The sequence below is a fragment of the Conger conger genome, chromosome 7 (genome assembly GCF_963514075.1).
Source record: "Conger conger chromosome 7, fConCon1.1, whole genome shotgun sequence".
NCBI classification, from domain to species: Eukaryota; Metazoa; Chordata; class Actinopteri; order Anguilliformes; family Congridae; genus Conger; species Conger conger.
In genome coordinates this window covers 46,027,738-46,046,794 of record NC_083766.1, presented here as the reverse complement: position 1 = coordinate 46,046,794, position 19,057 = coordinate 46,027,738, and the positions used below count along the sequence as shown (strand labels likewise).

Below are 19,057 nucleotides of genomic sequence, written 5' to 3'. Positions count from 1 at the left end.
CATACTCCATGGCAAAAGAACACCTCCAACACTAGGGGTGGGAGAGCTCTATACTTGTAACAGAGTGGCCCCCACCCTGTCAATTTACCCCCCAGGATTTCTGTTCATTTAGACCACTCGCGTAAAAAAGAAAAATTGTTGAAGGTTACAGAAAGCATGATAGATCTGGGACATCTGCTATGCATAAATAACATCAATAACATGACTATATACTGTACAGCGTAGTGTGCGTTTCCCCACACACATGTGTGTTTGTGTGTATGAGCACAAGCGTGACTGTGTGTGTGTGTGTCTGTGTGTGTGCGCACATATCTGTGCGTGTGTTTATGTGTGTGTGCCCGGATGTGGGTTAGTGTGTGAGTCCACACGTGTTTGTTTGTGTGTGAGTGGGTGTGCATGTGTGTTTCCTCTACAACCTCTCAATTGATGGATTCCTCTCTCCAGCCCCAGTCAGTACTGTCTCCCAAAAGTACTAGAGTCTGGCTCACAGGAGAGGGTGATTATGTCTCTCCACTGACAGTAATGGGAAAAATGATTAATTTGGCCTCAGTGAAGCAATCTACAGGGAAAGGGTTGGAAACCACAATGCGTTGTGCCCGTTTTTTATTCCAGAGCCACTAAATATTTATAAAACATAAAGATTAAAGTATTACAATGGAACTGGTGACCAGCAAATGTGGCACTATGCAGCACTACTTTTCATATTAGAAAACTAGAGGGATTTATCATTATAGAGATAACCCAGTGTTAGACTAGACTGAGTGACTGCCATCAAAGGTCAAAGAACATCTCAGTTCAAAAGTAATTCTCCCAGAAAATGTCTTTAATACACCAGATTTCTGAGAAGAAATATCCATGTAATGAAATTAAATTAGTCTGCAAGTCTCAGAGGTTCACAATTTGAAGCAGGAAGAGATATAAAGAGATTTAAACTCATTTTGAAAGTAGCCAGTTTCAAAGGGTTGTGTCCTGGCCCAGCACAAAATCTTCCACACATACTAAAAAGCTATTTTTGGATTCTTTAATCTAATTTTAATGTTGCATAATTACATTTATTACTGAAACACAAATAGAAATCTGGGGCACCTACAATTGATCAGGACATGTAATTGCTTTAGGAAAGTTCACATGTTACAACAGCCATCTCATGCAGTTAGCATTTAACAATTCATCAATTGTAGCCATAATTTTCAAGATAGGGAACAGGTTGTAATAACCCATTACCATTCTCGGGGTTAATTCTCCCATCCCCATGAATCATCATGCTTTTCTCAAGGTAAGAGGAAAATTGAATGAACATAACCCTCCACAAACATCTCTGAACAACAATCTAATGGACTAAAAGTTATACAAGACATGACAGGGAAAAGACCAGTTAAATATGTATTGAAATACTATATGTATATCCTGTACACTCACTGACCAATTTTATTAGATTTATTGGTCTTCTGCTGCTGTAGCCCCTCCACTTGATGTGTTTGATGCGTGTATTCAAAGCTGCTCTTCTGCATACCACTGTTGTAACAAGTTATTGCCGACTTCCTGTAAGCTTGAATAAGTCTGGCCATTCACATCTGACCTCTCAAATTAACAAGGTGTTTTCGTCCACAGAGCTGCCGCTTACTGGATGTTTTGGATTTTCACACCATTCTCTGTAAGCTCTAAAGACTGTTGTGTATGGAAATTCCTGTAAATCAGCTGTTTCTGAGATATTCAAACCATCCTGTCTGGCACCAATAGTCATTCCAGGGTCAAAGCCAAGATGGTCAAGATGCTTGGTCTGAAAAACAACTGAACCGGCCATTGGCTGATTAGATTACTTTTAAAAGTCCTGAAGATCACCTGAGATTTCAACAATACAGGTTACTGAACCAAAATCACACAGCTACCTGTATATACACAGCTAAGGTTCTTTACCCCCTAAAGAGAAATGTGCACTGCACATAGTGTGAACTATAGTGTTCACGAGGTCTTGAAATCTTGAAAAATTGCAGGTTTCATTCCCTTCAAGCCAAAGCACTTGAGCTGACCTGCTATGTTAAAAGCATACAGCTGAATAAACAGATGATGCTGTCCGGAAGAAAATGCAGCTTCTGCAGCATTTTTGCCATCGTCCAATTGGAATTGTGAAATGTTTTTGAGAGGAAAAGAAGCCAATTGAAACAATGAAAATATGCCATTAAATATCAGCTGTAATGCTGTGGAACTGAGTTCAACGTGGAAAGTGTTGACGGAAACACAGAGGTTTGTCTCGGTGGATGGTGAATTTGTAACCCATTAGTCTTTTTTAGCACTAGGGCATCCAGCTTCCCAATTGCAAAACAGGAATTGGGAAAGAAAAACACAAAAAGTGAGGAACGACCGCAATCAAGGAGAAAAATTAAAGGGGGAGGAAAGAATGTGAAGGAATGTGTAAAAAACCAAAGCAATGTGAATCTATGGTTGGCTTTGAGACTGAACACATAAGAACACTATAAAATAGTGATATACCATAGTGTAATGGATAGCTCAAGTAAATAATGCACAGTGGAATTTATAAGAAATATGCTGAACTTCAATTAGAACAGGGTGTTATGATCAGATGAAAAAACCTGAGCTCTTTCGCCAGGCACAGAGGTGGTTGTGTTCGGCATCGTAGGGTGTCGAAAAGGATGCCACACACCTATGGCGGCACAATCCTTAAGAAAGGAAAACTGCAAGCAGATAGAGATATTCAGGAAAAAGTGATGGGACCAGTTTATTCTCGGATCATTTTCTTAGTTAATATCATACAAAAAAGAAAAGCCAGCACTCACCATTACTCTTGCTTTTAACCTCTGCTCTACCATTAATTATCATTATATCTCTGTCTCATTCACCAGTGATGCTTGTACATTCTGTCAACTGTATTGTTGAGTTTCATGTCAGATCCCCCTTGCAAAAGAGATTTCTGTCTCAATGGGTTTTTCCTAGATTAATAAAACTACGAATAACATGCTTATATTTTTGATCATTAATATTGTACATAAATAACCACACAATGCACAGCAATCTGCACGTGATATTACTGTTGAAGAATAAATAACGGAAATGCCTACATATTTTTCAAAGATATTCCGAGACACTGAATAAAGATTCTGCAGTGGAGCCGACAAGGTCCAGCAAACAACAAGCCCTTTAAATCGCACTTAATTGGTGTCCTCGGTTGCCCCTCACAAATGGCATGAATGGCAAATGATACCAATTTCCTGTCTGGCAAGCCTCCACCGGAGTTAGCATTAAACTGACAGCCAGAGCGGATATGTGATGAGAAGCATGCTGCCCTCCCCTCACCCTCCACTCTAGCTCACTGGAGAGAGAGAGGAGTGAGAGAGAGAAAGGAGAGAGAGGGGGAGAGAGAGAGAAAGAGAGAGAGAGCGAGAGAGAGAGAGACATCAATACCAGGAAGCAAAATTATCATAGTCCATTGCCATTTTGAATATGTCATCCTCTAGATGTAGAATTGTATTTGTCTTCTGCATTTCATTTATTTTGTTGATAGTAGTTCAGTTATTATTGCCTATCTGTTATGCTTATGTTATGTCAGTGGATGCTTTGGCAATTTGAATTATAATTTGAGAGAGAGATGCTGCCCTCCCCTCACCCTCCAGTCTAGCTCATTGGAGTATAGGTCTGAGAGAGAGAGAGAGAGAGAGAGAGGGCAGCATGTCTCTCTGTTAGAGCAGAAATCGATGGTGGTGAAGGGCATATTGGAAGAACAGCATGCGGCAGCTGAGTGCTGGTCTGCTCTGCTGACCTTGGGTGACCTTGGCAATAGCAGCTGAAATGCATTAGGATCTGGGGGGGGGGGGGTCAGAGTTTTAATACCAGCTGCCTCTACACCACCCCTCACAAAATCAGGCACGCCCTTGTATGCATGCCATAGAAAAAGCATGTCTGCTGGCATGAGCACACACACACAAACAACAACACACAAGTACATGCTCTCAAACACACACACACACACATACACTTTACTGCAGGGAACATAATTAATGTGATTCAATAAGTAAAGACCAGGACTTCACTGTCCAAATCCATTTGTGCACTGATATAATTAGACTGGATAACTGTTTTTATTTTAGTGGTGAGCACAAAAATATTGTATTAAGCGGTTAGGTCTGGTACGTGCACGTTGGCCATTAATAGCTAAGAATTGGGGTTGCTACTCCCTTTGGCTCTACCCACTTCACCTCTACACCTGGGGCATGTTCAATCGGAAAATGTTTTGCTATGTGTTCTGGGTTGAACTATATCTGGGGTCACTAACAGGCGGACCGCGGTCCGAGTCCGGACCCAGACGCCATCCCATACGGACCCGGACCAATAGTCAACAAATTATTTATTTTTTTAATTTTTTTTTATATTTTAAGCGGCCCAGCTTTCGAGATTTTAGTTTATGGCACTGGATTAGTTGACCAAACCAATCATGTGCGAGTCAATCCATCCACGTGATGCTACTCAGCCAATAAAATCTGTGCATTCAAAGCGATCAACATTGCGAGTGACTCTGAATGCAGATAGAAGAAAAAGGTGAGAGGCGAGTGACAGGCGAGAAGATTAACGATACAAGTAACGATACAGGGAGAGAAGACGGACAGGCAAGTGAGTGGGAGTCAGGAGATGTAAAAAAACTATGGCGCTTTCTAAGACGAGAAAAGTAGCTTTCAAGGCAGAATAGACCGACGCATACATGTTCATTCTTCCCATCAGGAGCACAAATCCAGTGTGTCTCATATGTTCAGAGACCGTGGCACTTATTAAAAGTGGCAATGTGAAACGCCACTATGAGACAAAGCACAAAGCTTTTGAACAATCATACCCACCCCATTCTGAACTGAGGTCCCAGAAAATTAGCAGTCTCAGAGCCCAATACGATCAACCCACCAGGATCTTAACACATTCATTCACTGCCCAACAACGTGCTCATGAATGTTCCCTCAAAGTTGCTTGGATTTTAGGTCAACACAAAAAGCCCTTTACAGACGTAGGTGTTGTCAAGGAGTGCATGCGTGCAGTAGCTGAAACATTACTTGAGGGTAAACAAAAAGAAGAGCTTTGTGACAAAATAAAGCAAATACCTATGTCAGCATCATCAGCCACAAAGAAAAATGAAATATTAGCCCAGGATGTGCTAGCCCAGCTGGATGAAGCCATTCATAAGACACCATGCGTAGGATTGGCTGTAGATGAGTCCACTGATGTGTCTGACAATGCTCAGCTGTTAGTTTATGCAAGGTTCCTCAACAAAGACAAGAATGAGTTCTGTGAAGACCTGTTAGGTGTAACTTCCCTTCAGACCAGTACAAGAGGAGAGGACATCTACCTGGCCATTAAGGAGATGTTAACAAAGCGAGGAATAGATCCAAACCAGGTGGTTTCAATAACCACAGATGGAGCCCCTGCCATGATAGGCAGAGAGAAAGGAGCTGTGGCAAGAATGAAAAAGGACAATCCTGAGCTAATCTCTTACCATTGCATCATTCATCAATCTGTCCTATGCTCCACCCTGTCAGATGAGCATGCTGAGGTGATGAACACAATGATGAAAATGATAAATTTTCTCAGGGCATCCTCTTCTTGTCAGCATCGCATGCTCAGGGAATTCCTCAGAGAAGTTAATGCAAATGCTGATGATCTTTTGCTTCACAACAATGTGAGATGGCTCAGCAAAGGCAGGGTGTTGGAGCGATTTTGGTCCATCAGAAGGGAATTAATGGCTTTCTTGGTGGAGCTGACAAGTCAGAAAGCAACACACTTTTCTCTCTTTTTAAATTATGAGAAAAAGATAGATAATGTGGCCTTTTTGGTTGATATCACTTCACACCTGAATGAACTAAATTTGAAGCTACAGGGCAAGGGCAATTCAATTTGTGAACTGATGACTGCTGTCCGCTCCTTTCAGAGGAAACTTGAGGTGTTCAAAGAAGACCTGCAGGGAGACTGTGCACACTTCCCAGCAGTGCAGGAACAGGTTCAGGGACAGAGAGATGTGTCTTGTTTTGTTGACTTTGTTGATAAACTGATTGAAAACGTTTTGACAGCTTCAGCTTTGGAGAGCAGCTCATATTCAGAACCCATTTCTCATCACCGATGTCAGAGGGTTCTCAAAGGAAGTCACACAGCACTTCAAGTGGGCAAATGCTGGGCCTCTCCAGATGCAACTGGTTGATCTCCAAGCAGATGTGGCCCTGAAAGAGCAGTTTGGAAGAACTGACCCTGCCACTTTCTGGCTCCAAATGGTCTCTGAGACAGCATTCCCAGGTCTGAGGAAAGTAGCCCTGTACATCTTGACCATGTTTGGCTCCACATACAGCTGTGAGGCAGCTTTCTCCACCATGAACATAATTAAAACGAAATATTGTTCCAGGCTCACCAATGAGCACCTGCACATGAGTATGAGAATGGCCCTGACACCATTCGAGCCCAGATTTAAAATCCTGGCAGGACAAGCTAGAGCTCAATTCTCTCACTGAACAACAGAAAGTGGGGAAGTGGAATATAAGAGGGAAAGAAAGAGAAACTGTAAAATTGTTAAGATGTTTTGAGATCTATCCGTTGTAAAATTGGTTGAGACTGTTAAGTCGAGATGTGAAAGTTAAAGAAAAAGGGAAACTCAAGCTGCTGCTACACTTTATTTTATTTTTTCTGAAATTAAATTGTGAATCTTTGTTTTAAGATTCACAATTTAGCTATTTTATTTATTTTCTCTTTCATTTTTAAATGTAGCCCTTCTTTAACTTGATGATGGAAGAAGATTGTACACAGGCTATATCTAAAGTAGCGTATTATGTTTCAATGTTACCAATAAATGTTGTTGAAATGTTTTTTAACTTGTATTTTCCTTCATTTAACAGTCCATTGTTGATTACAGGCGTTGTCATAATGCAAGTTAGACATTATGATGTTCCGGACCTTTGCTTGAGGAGATTTTCCCTAACTGGACCTCTTTAAAATTTAGTTGGATACCCCTGAACTATATGTTTCCTCTCAACGGTGTGCAACATTTTGTAACAGGCTTTGAGCTACAGTATGTTTGTTCCCGTTTGGTGGGAATGCCATAGTAGCAAACAGATGTCATAGTAGCAAACCGTAACTACGTCAGTCAGTCCGCCCATGGTTTGCAACAGGATGTTCAAAGCACCGCCATTTCCGTTTAAATAAACTTTTTGCTCCATTTTGGGGGCTGACTGTGACCCAGTTCTCCCCCAGGTGAGACAGCCAAGCAGAATTGGTCCCAGAGTAAACAGTCACTCGTGCGTATGAAGCAAACAATCTCCACGCGATCACATTTTTATAAGTCAGCGCTTTGAATTTTCTGGTCTATTTAACAGAACAATCAGCATGGCGTCCTCCCCATCTGTTCTGAAAAACATAATTCGGCATCCTCTCCTTCAAGGGCAAACTGGAAGCAAGTATAGAGTGCACCGCGTAATTCTATGGGGCCAACCATACATTCTCCGAGAAATGACCTGTGTCCAGAGAGCAAGGGCGCCCAATCATGGAGGGCTCAGAATATGCAGGTTTTCATTCCAGCCAATCACCTCTTTATAGCTGATTTAACTAATTACTTCCCTCCTCTCCAGTTGAAGGTGTACCCTGCTGAAAAAAACAGCTGAAACTAGGGCTGTGTCCGAAAAGGCTTACTATTCGCTAATTACTAATCCTTAACTAGTGAATGTCCATGTAGTGCGCTATGTACACTCACAGAGCACTTTATTAGGAACATTTTTACATTATTACACCTACTTATTCATGCGATTATCTAATCAGCCATTTGTGTGACAGCAGTACAATGGATACACTCATATAGATAAGCGTCAGGAGCTTCAGTTAATGTTCACATAAACCACTGAGTGTGTATGTATGTATGTATATATATATATATATATATATATATATACACAGTGGGGCAAAAAAGTATTTAGTTAGCCACCAATTGTGCAAGTTCTCCCACTTAAAAAGATGAGAGGCCTGTAATTTTCATCATAGGTATACCTCAACTATGAGAGACAAAATGAGAAAAAAAAAATCCAGAAAATCACATTGTCTGATTTTTAAAGAATTTATTTGCAAATTATGGTGGAAAATAAGTATTTGGTCAATAACAAAAGTTAATCTCAATACTTTGTTATATACCCTTTGTTGGCAATGACAGAGGTCAAACGTTTTCTGCAAGTCTTCACAAGGTTTTCACACACTGTTGCTGGTATTTTGGCCCATTCCTCCATGCAGATCTCCTCTAGAGCAGTGATGTTTTGGGGCTGTCGCTGGGCAACACGGACTTTCAACTCCCTCCAAAGATTTTCTATGGGATTGAGATCTGGAGACTGGCTAGGCCACTCCAGGACCTTGAAATGCTTCTTACAAAGCCACTCCTTCGTTGCCCGGGCGGTGTGTTTGGGATCATTGTCATGCTGAAAGACCCAGCCACGTTTCATCTTCAATGCCCTTGCTGATGGAAGGAGGTTTTCACTCAAAATCTCACGATACATGGCCCCATTCATTCTTTCCTTTACACGGATCAGTCGTCCTGGTCCCTTTGCAGAAAAACAGCCCCAAAGCATGATGTTTCCACCCCCATGCTTCACAGTAGGTATGGTGTTCTTTGGATGCAACTCAGCATTCTTTCTCCTCCAAACACGACAAGTTTTTACCAAAAAGTTCTATTTTGGTTTCATCTGACCATATGACATTCTCCCAATCCTCTTCTGGATCATCCAAATGCTCTCTAGCAAACTTCAGACGGGCCTGGACATGTACTGGCTTAAGCAGAGGGACACGTCTGGCACTGCAGGATTTGAGTCCCTGGCGGCAAAGTGTGTTACTGATGGTAGCCTTTGTTACTTTGGTCCCAGCTCTCTGCAGGTCATTCACTAGGTCCCCCCGTGTGGTTCTGGGATTTTTGCTCACCGTTCTTGTGATCATTTTGACCCCACGGGGTGAGATTTTGCGTGGAGCCCCAGATCGAGGGAGATTATCAGTGGTCTTGTATGTCTTCCATTTTCTAATAATTGCTCCCACAGTTGATTTCTTCACACCAAGCTGCTTACCTATTGCAGATTCAGGCTTCCCAGCCTGGTGCAGGTCTACAATTTTGTTTCTGGTGTCCTTTGACAGCTCTTTGGTCATGGCCATAGTGGAGTTTGGAGTGTGACTGTTTGAGGTTGTGGACAGGTGTCTTTTATACTGATAACGAGATCAAACAGGTGCCATTAATACAGGTAACGAGTGGAGGACAGAGGAGCCTCTTCAAGAAGAAGTTACAGGTCTGTGAGAGCCAGAAATCTTGCTTGTTTGTAGGTGACCAAATACTTATTTTACCGAGGAATTTACCAATTAATTCATTAAAAATCCTACAATGTGATTTCCTGGATTCTTTCCCCCCATTCTGTCTCTCATAGTTGAAGTGTACCTATGATGAAAATTACAGGCCTCTCTCATCTTTTTAAGTGGGAGAACTTGCACAATTGGTGGCTGACTAAATACTTTTTTGCCCCACTGTATATATATACACATATATTTCACTTCACCTCATCTACTGTGACCTTTGCACTACCCACTGTTTGTTTGTTTGTTTCTTGCACAAAAAGTATCGTATTGTAAATATCACAATAAATAAATTAGCATAAAAATGTAACTCAACACAAAAAGTCATGAACAGTTTTCAACCATCAACCATCAGAATGGGGAACACATACTAGTCTCTAGAGTTTGCAAAGAATGGTGCAAAAAACAAAACAAAAATTCAGTGAGCAGCAGTTCTAATAAATATAGGGCTTAAAGCAAGAAAAAATTATGTGCCTGAAATGTATTGTACAGAATAGCTGGTGTGCTTATTCGTCGAATTTAAATACTCTAAATTGCCGCTAGTCTACTTATTTCACACACAACTGTCACTAAAGTTTGCGGAGAATGGTGCGAAAACGAAAAACATCCAGTGAGCAGCAGTTCTGCAGGCAAAAATGCGTTGTTATTGAGAAAGGTCAGAGGAGAAGGGCCAGACTGGTCAAAGCTGACAGGAAGGTGACAGTAACGCAAATAAACACGCATTACAACAGCGGGATGCTGAAGAGCATCTCTGAACACACAACACTTAAAGTCATGGTTTCGCAACACCAACAATTAGGTTAATAATTAACTAAATATGAGACAAGTAATGCTGGTATTTCATGGAGTTACGATTAGTCACTTTCCAATTTGATAATGATTCAATAACAAACTGCGTGATGACATTTTAAACTGGCAAATGCCGCTGTTTGACGTCGGATATTTTTTTTTTCATTACATTTTTTAATCCAACGTTAGCCAATATCATCAGCATTTAAGGAAAACATTCATTTTTTTCAACTCAGATAAACATTGCTACTGCCGTGTTTCCTGTCACACACCGTGCAGAAACAACTTCACAGAGTTTCTTGCATCAAGTGTTAAGCGGTTGCCCGTCCCCACCATTTTATTTAACCAAAGCCCATCTCCATTCATTTTTCACCCTTTCAACCCTGGTGTCTTCCGGAGTTTGAATGAACTTCGCTTCCATGTTTCAGTGGATACCTTGAATTTCGTGCACAGCAGGAAGACTGACGCGGTGACTGACGGACTGACAGTAGCTCCGTACTCATTTGATGAAAAAGCTGCCTTACTCGCACATCATAGGAAATGGAAGAATGAACGCGATTGGATAGGACGCATCCAGAACAAAAATAAAGACATGTAGGATCCACTGACGCGGTGACTGACGGACTGACAGTAGCTCCGTACTCATTTGATGAAAAAGCTGCCTTACTCGCACATCATAGGAAATGGAAGAATGAACGCGATTGGATAGGACGCATCCAGAACAAAAATAAAGACATGTAGGATCCACTGACGCGGTGACTGACGGACTGACAGTAGCTCCGTACTCATTTGATGAAAAAGCTGCCTTACTCGCACATCATAGGAAATGGAAGAATGAACGCGATTGGATAGGACGCATCCAGAACAAAAATAAAGACATGTAGGATCCCGTTATGAAAGGCTACGTTTTAAGACGTTTTAAGTATGTGACAAAAGAAGGGATGTTATCATATTGATATATTACACGGGATTAAATTCCTCCTGTATATACTATAATTTTAAAAAGTTTTAATTTTTTTATTTTGCAACAATATACTGTCGCACTGTGGCTGAGAACTTTAAGCCCAGTAAATACCGAATAATGTGCTCGGTGAGTGTAGTTTACGAAATAAATTAAATTCGGACATCTTTAGCAATCGATCAACGTCATCACGTAGGCTACGCGCGGCTGCATATAGCCACAAAACCAAGACCAGCTTTATGACCAGTTTGGACCAAGCTGGGATTGCTGGATTATACAGTAGGTTGGTTGGAATAAAACCCTGCATACTCTTGGCCCTCCATGGCACATGATTGGGCAGCCCGCCCACAGAGGAACCTTTTTAGTTATCTATCATAGGTATGAAGTGTGAAAGCTCCCAGATGAAGAACCATTTTGCCCGACAAAGAACACTTGAACTATATATGGTTCTTCTATGGAATCACAGGGTTCCAATCATGTTTCTGCTTTCCAGACACCACATTGTTGTAGAATGGTAGAACATAGCGGATTCGATACAAAGTTTATCTTCAAGATAAAGATGGTTGAGACAGTCATCTCTGGATAAAAACAAGTAAAAATAAGAAAGGCATGGTTTCTTCTCAGAAAAGACAGATCCAGAGATTTGTATGAAAAGATTCTCTCTGCAGGGGTAGGCAGCAGACCCGGGTCGAATTTGTAATTGTTTTGGAAATAAATGTACAAATGTAATTTCAGACATTAAATGTACTGAATTGAATGATGTGCAAAATGGTGAAATATTACATTTAAGAACAGTTTCAGATAGCACAGAACCATGTAATTCCAAGTTAGCTCTTGTTAGAGTCTTGTCTTGTTTAGAACAGCTCTTCATGCGTATTTCATGTGTATTTTACGAGTTATTGATTTGATGCTTTTAACCAGTGGAAGAACCTATGCACTTGCAAGGCGCTCTGGATTAAAAGCGTCTGCCAAATGACTAAAATGTAAATGTAAATGAGAGCTGCGCAGCAGTGTTCAGCAGGCGGAGTAAAACATGCAAATGTGCACCGAGGTCTCTACCCCTCTGACGGCCAGGTAGGTGTGTTTCAACTCAAGCAGCAGGCCTCCTGGGGGGCCCCCCAAGGCTTAACCGACAAAATACTGCAGCAGAATTTGTGTGAAAACCTTTTAGTGTGGATAAAGCTGATTGTCCGTGGCTCTGTGCTCACAGGGCAGAAGGTTTCGCGTATAAGATACGGGAGTTCAATCATGGGGCAAACTATGTCACACCACAATCATGTGGATTTCCACTTGTTGGGAGGCAGAAGGTTACTTGTGAACTCAAACCTTTTCTTTTTTGAAAATGAGAAGGGGGTGGGGGCGTTTGAGGCAATTGGGATATGGACAGGGCTAGTGTGTCTGTGTTTGTGGTATGTGTTTGCATGTGCGTGCACATGTGTATGTGTGCATGTGTCCATGCATGAATGTGTGTAGTGCCTGTATTTGTGTGCATGAATATTAGCATATGTGCTTTTGTGCACATGTGTTTGTGTGGTCATGAGTTTGTATGTGTGCATACACTTTATTAGGTATTTACTTATTTTTTAGAATTATTAAGTTTTTTGCTGCTACTGCCTATCCACTTAGAGGTTTGAAGCATTGTATGTTCAGAGATGCTCTTCTGCATACCAGTGTTGTAATGCATGGTTATTTGCGTTACTGTCACCTTCCTGTCAGCTTTGACCAGTCTGGCCCTTCTCCTCTGACCTCTCTCAATAACAATGCATTTTTGCCTGCAGAACTGCTGCTCACTGGATGTTTTTAGTTTTTCGCACCATTCTCTGCAAACTTTAGAGACTTTTCACAACTTTAGAGAGTTGTGTGTGAAAATCCCAGAAGATCAGCAGTTTCCGAATATTCAAACCACCCTGTCTGGCACCAACAATAAATTCACGGTCAAAGTCACTTAGATCAAATTTCTTCCCCATTCTGACATTTGGTCTGAAAAACTACTGAACCTCCCGACCACGTCTGCATGCTTTCATGCATTTAGATGCTGCCACATGATTGGCTGATTAAATATTGCATTGACCAGTCGGTGTACAGGTCTACCTGACAAAGTGGTCACTGAGTGTATGTGTGGGTGTGTCTGGGTATATGTGAGTGCATACATTGTGCATGTGTGTACATGTAAACATGTATGTGCATGCTTTTGTGCATGTTCTTGCGCGCATGCTTCTGTCTGTCTGTGAGCCAGCAAGGACAGCTGGGATGTCAGGAGGATACACAGCACTATGTGCCACTTCTTGATACACGTTTACAATAATCATAGGGCAGCCTCAGTGACTAAATGGTAATTTCACTGTAAATTTAAAATTATGTTTCTAAAATTCATTACCATTTAGGTATCTATAAGGAAAGGGTCTTTCATTTTCATTGGTTTTTTAATTAACATCATCTAACTCTTAATAATAATAAAAAACCACTACTACTACTACAACTACTACTACCACTACTACTACTAATAATAATAATAATAGATTATTATGTTCTCTTGTCTCCTCTTAATATGGTGAAAGTTCCAGTTTTGTCATAGTATGACCATCGTAAATAACAAGGAAATAGGTTTGTGGTGTATAATCCTATGGTCCAAACTGCACATACATTATGCTCAACTTATAAATAGTGAATAGTGCCATAGTAAAAACTCTCCAGGCAGAAGTCTAGTCCTGTAATAGAGTACGTGCAAGCACGGACAAACACCCAACAGCACTGAAAACAGTCTGTTACTACGGTTATCAAACAATGACAAGTCTTTGTCATGCACTGAGGAGGCCTTTGTCACGTTGCCTTCTAATGATGTTTCCACCTCCTGATTTAAAATTACACAGCACAGTCGCTGTTCTGCGCACATGGCAAATTCTTCTCTATCCTCGGGGCAAGTTAACTATGTCACATGTGTCTCTGTCACTTATCACCTACTGTCAACACAACTTACTGTCTTTGTCTGTCAAAATCAACAGCTCCAGCTTTATTTGCATATGCTATAATCATACACATATGGTACAATGATTTTCTGATGATCAAGATTAACACAGTAAGATAATTAAACATATTTCTACTGTGGTCCTTCTTGTAAAAGGCAAGTTAAAATAAAAAGGCTGTGTTTCAGTGGTTGGTATATAACAGCATCTGGCACTGAAAAACTTGGGGATGCATTTAACCTGACCCAGAGCAACGTCTAACAATGCCGCACAAAAAGCACACATCTGCCCCCGTGATAAATCAGTTTCTGTTGAGCCGAGATGCTTTGAAGTGTACTTTAAGAGATTGAACTTTTCACCATCAAGGAAAGTAAAATGTTTCCTTTATACACTTGTAAATGTGCTGCTTTCCAAAAAAAAACGATACGAGTGCAGCTATTGTGACAGAGGTCAGCCCCATTCTTTCACAAAACAAAATGAATGAGAATCAATAAACCTCTCAGACACTGCCTACAACTGGCTCCAATGCTCCATTTCACATTCCCAAATGCAATAACAGAATTGGGGGGGGGGGGGGTACCGGGAGGTCGGGTGGGGGTTGGGTCGAGGTCTGCAATGATATAATTTTCCCTTGCCTTCATTGCATGTCTCTGCCATCCAAAATATTCAGAATGTAATCAATACTCATTAATATCCACCAGTTTAGAGCAGGACAGTGTCATGGAGATATTTGTACATGCTCATTTGCAAGCCATGGAGTTATACAACATTCTGTGAATATTAAATGGAGCTTCGCTCATATAGAAGTATAACAATGGAGAATACCTTTTAATAAACATCAGTTTTAATTTTTTGTATTATTCAGTAGTGTGTTGGGGGCAGTGTTGTATAATCGTTAGGAAAACAGGCTTGTGATGTTAGATACAGCTTTAATTCCCTGTTAGCATGCTGCAATTGTACCTTTCAAAAACTTAACCAGAATTCAGTAAATATCTAGAGAGATATGATTGTGCGAACAAAGAATTAAGCTGCTGAATGCCGTAAATGCAAACAAAACATCTGCTTATTAACATAAACAAAGCACCTATTACTCTACATCTGCAACTTGCTTTAGCTGAACCTGAGTGAAAAACAGACTGCAGATGTACAGAAAAATGAGGGCTGTGCAGAACACAGAAAGAACGTCCACAGATAAAGAAACCTGGTAGATAGACATTCCAGTGCACAGACAGGTAAGCCGAGAGAGACAACCAAGAAGATGTTTAACCAAGCAAACAGACACACATGTAAGTACCAGCACTAACTGGTTGACCAGCTCATACCCAGCTAGACCAGCTTATGACCAGCTTGCCCAGCTCAATTTTCAAGCTAGTCAAGCAGGTCAAGCTGGCATAGCTAGATTGTACAGCAGAGATTTGCACTGTTAAACGGTGGGGGGCTTCATACCGTGATTCTCCTCAGACTGGTTGAAGCCACAGAGCTGGCAGATGTTGCGAACCCACTTGTTCATCTCGTCCTCAGTCTCAGCCACCAGGTAGAAGGTGCGGTCCGAGGTCTTGATGTCAAAAACGAAGCTGTCCTGGAACTCCTTCCTCTTGAAGGTGAGCCCGGCATCCACCTGCTCACAGCAGTGCAGGTCGATTACGCGGATGGGCTTTTTGGAGTGGTCGTTCTTGTAGTACTCCACAACGTCCGGGTCCCCGCTCATCCTTCCGCTACGAAGGATAAACCAACGCTTCTTCCAGGCCTGTCGCACAGAAGACACACCTTACTATACAATCACAAACAAGATGCACTGCACCCTACTTTACTTTCACAAACAAGACACACCTTACTATGCATTCACAAACAAGACCACGCCAAACTTTACATTCATTAACAACACCTGCCTGACTTTACAATCACAAACAAGGCACACCTTGCATTTGCAAACAAGGTACTGCATTTGCACATGCCACACACACACACAGAAGGCATGTAATGCGTAACATTTGAACAAACAGAGCACTCGTAACATTGCATTCACACAGATACAAGACCTGCTTTACATTACTTTCCCACTCATAAGATATATTACATCACAATCACACACAAAACGTGCGTTATATGTATATTCACACATACAAAACATTCAGCAATTTCACCTATGAAATATCCTGACAACTTTAAATCAGTTTGGAAAAACTTTGACTTTTACAATGCTTTTTAACAGTGAATTAATTGACATAGTGATATAGGCAATCGTCTATGACCCATCTGTCTGGTGGGGAGGATTCAACAATCCCTTGGGTCTGGACTCTTGTGTTCTGGTGACATTAGTGATGAGTTTCGAGAGCATCTTAATTTGCTGTTGTGATCAATCCATCTGCCTGAAACCTAGGCATTATTTTTTACTTTGAAGTGCGAGCAGTAGTTAAATAGTTTTTCTAAGAGCTCCGGGTCATTTCTAAGATTGACGTTTTCTCCCAATCCCTGACTTCATTCATGCCTTTATCAGCTCTATTTTGGACTATTGTAATTTGCTACAGTGTATTCCTCCCTCCAGTCAGTCCAAAATGCAGCAGCAATGATTTTAAATAGAACCAAAATTTGTAAGCACATTACCCTATTTTACCATTGATTTAAAAATGTTACTGATAACATACATTATAAAGCCATTCATGGTCTATATCATACTGCCTTAGGTCTGAGGGCAGAGCTCAACTGACTGTTCCAAAGGTGATGTGGCTTTCCCCATACCCTGTCTGAATAACAACGTCATTTTGTATTTTAAGTCCCAAATGAAAACACTTTTATACAATTACTTTTATCAGATTTTATACCTTTGGGTTTTTAAATACTGTACTCTATTTTATTACTCTTACTGTACTGTATTTAAATTAACACTTGTTTTTAAAAGTGATATATAAAAAAAGCTATTATTATTATTATTATTATTATTATTATTAGATTATAGTGATAGAATAAATAATTTATATTGACAACAAAGCCAACACATATTAAATTGAACATATAAAACTGACCTGAGTTAAATTAAACCAAATCAAATTGTATCAAATCTTATCAAATGGTTGAATATCTAAGTTTATCTTTCTTGTATCGTAGACCATGTATCAACATACGTAGCCTATCAAACCTCATGGAGCAAAAGTCTAATGCTTAGACTTTTCCAATCGATTAACATATGTTCCCTTTAAAACAATGCATTTTTTGGGAGGGGAACACACCCAGCCTGGCCTGACCTGGTGTTAAATAAGGCTAGAGAAAACTCTCTCTGATGTCTTTCAGTCTTCTGCTGTAAAACAGGCTTTAGGCACCCAAGAAAAGAGTAATGGGGTCAACGTGAGGACAAAGTTAGCCATTGTTCAGATACAGAGATATAGAGGGCTCCTAAGTTTGTCACGATAAACTGTACTTAATGAAAGTGCTCTTTGGAAAGTCCAATCCTTTTAATGTAATAAAACCTTAACTGAAATGTTGAATCAATATAACCTGAAAAAGACTGGTAGAATAGCAGCAAATGATGAAAGTTGCTCAACACAAGGGCCTTATGTTTTTAGTTTCTAAATTCTGCCTCTATGTACTTTCCATTTCCGTACTTTCCGGACTTCTAACACATGCTTCCAGATCAGTGACTTCATACTTTGCTATATTGATTGTGATTTTTTTCATAACAGCCCTGGGAAAATCTCAGCAAATGGTTGCATCGTTCGATGCTTGTTGATAGTATTTGTTATGGTTATAGTAAATCATAAGGGTAGGTCAGCAGACAAGAAATGTTATGCTAACAGATTCTACTGTACGTCAGCTACATATGTGTGTCACAGGCTCTACTGAAGGATGTGACCGAGCAGAGCAGTGAGCTTCACGTTGCTAACACGACTGGTTTTCAAACAATCGGCTTTAAACCTGTCAGCAGATGAACTAGGGTGTCGGGTGAACTAGTAGGTAGATGGTAATCCAATTGACCTCATTGTCACGGGTACTCCGTGGCTAGACCTGGGTCAAACACCTAATTGTTTTGGACTGAAATATTTTCTGTGCTGGATTGATCTTGCCTGGTGCAATTGAATCAACCAAGGGGACCAGAAGGTGCGGTTTGCAGTTCTTGAGAGTACTTCCTAGGTTCCAATACAGAAGACAAGCTCACTAAAGTGTATAAAAGTATTTCAACCCGAAACAATTTCCTATTTGACCCAGGCGCCTCATTGATAAAACTGTGCACTGAAAGTTGACGAACGCACAAAAGATGAAAATGTAGGTAATCACAGTCAACATGAAAATGTGTGCACAAGGAAAGTCTTATACTGTACTCTGCCCTGTTATCGAGTGGCAGCATGTTGCTGTAGCTGTCAATGCTGGCACTTCAGTGTTGTACAATGGCTGAAATGGTCCGATCTTAAAGTAGATGCTATATCAATGATAAAGCACAGAATTTTCTCTATGCTGGTGTGTCACAGAATAAAGGAATCGGGGGTTAAGGCCATCGAGTGACTACATTTGTCAAAATCATATTTGCTTCACAAATAATTTGGACGTTTACGGAATAAAAATGCTTTCGATTAATGAAGGCAAATTTGTTCTTAGTTGGTGCCCTTATTGCAATATGAGTGCGGTCAACAGCGCCGATTACATTTGGTGTTCATGTTGGCCTGTTCACCCACAGTGTAAGGAAACCTTATGTATTGGCGTGTCAGTTGGCTGGCATGGTGGAGCTTAGGGATGGCTGCGATATTCACAACCTGTCAGCCAATTCCCTCCAGAAACATCCGGTTGCCAGAAACTCAATCAAGGTTAGTACCTGTACGTGGACCGGGATAGCAATGAATTAAGTTGGATGTTGGATGAGGCCTGGATGTTCCTTATGACATGTATATGATTAGAAGGTTGTGTAATTTCAAATGGAATGAAATTAATTGCGTAAGAAGGGTTATTAGAACATTTGACTTTATTATTTTTATTTTTTGCTATCTGAGTCCCATTCTCTCCAAGGGCC

The 19,057-nt window shown here is 40.7% G+C and overlaps 1 protein-coding gene across 1 annotated transcript in view; it reads right to left on the bottom strand.

Annotated features, from left to right (window-relative positions):
* Window positions 1–19,057, bottom strand: part of LOC133133646 (GRB2-associated-binding protein 2-like) — a 76,648-nt gene that overhangs the window by 23,566 nt on the left and 34,025 nt on the right. Inside the window, exon 2 of the mRNA XM_061249766.1 lies at window positions 15,508–15,808. Within this exon, the coding sequence (XP_061105750.1) occupies window positions 15,508–15,808 (301 nt within the window). The remainder of the gene's footprint in view (window positions 1–15,507; window positions 15,809–19,057) is intronic.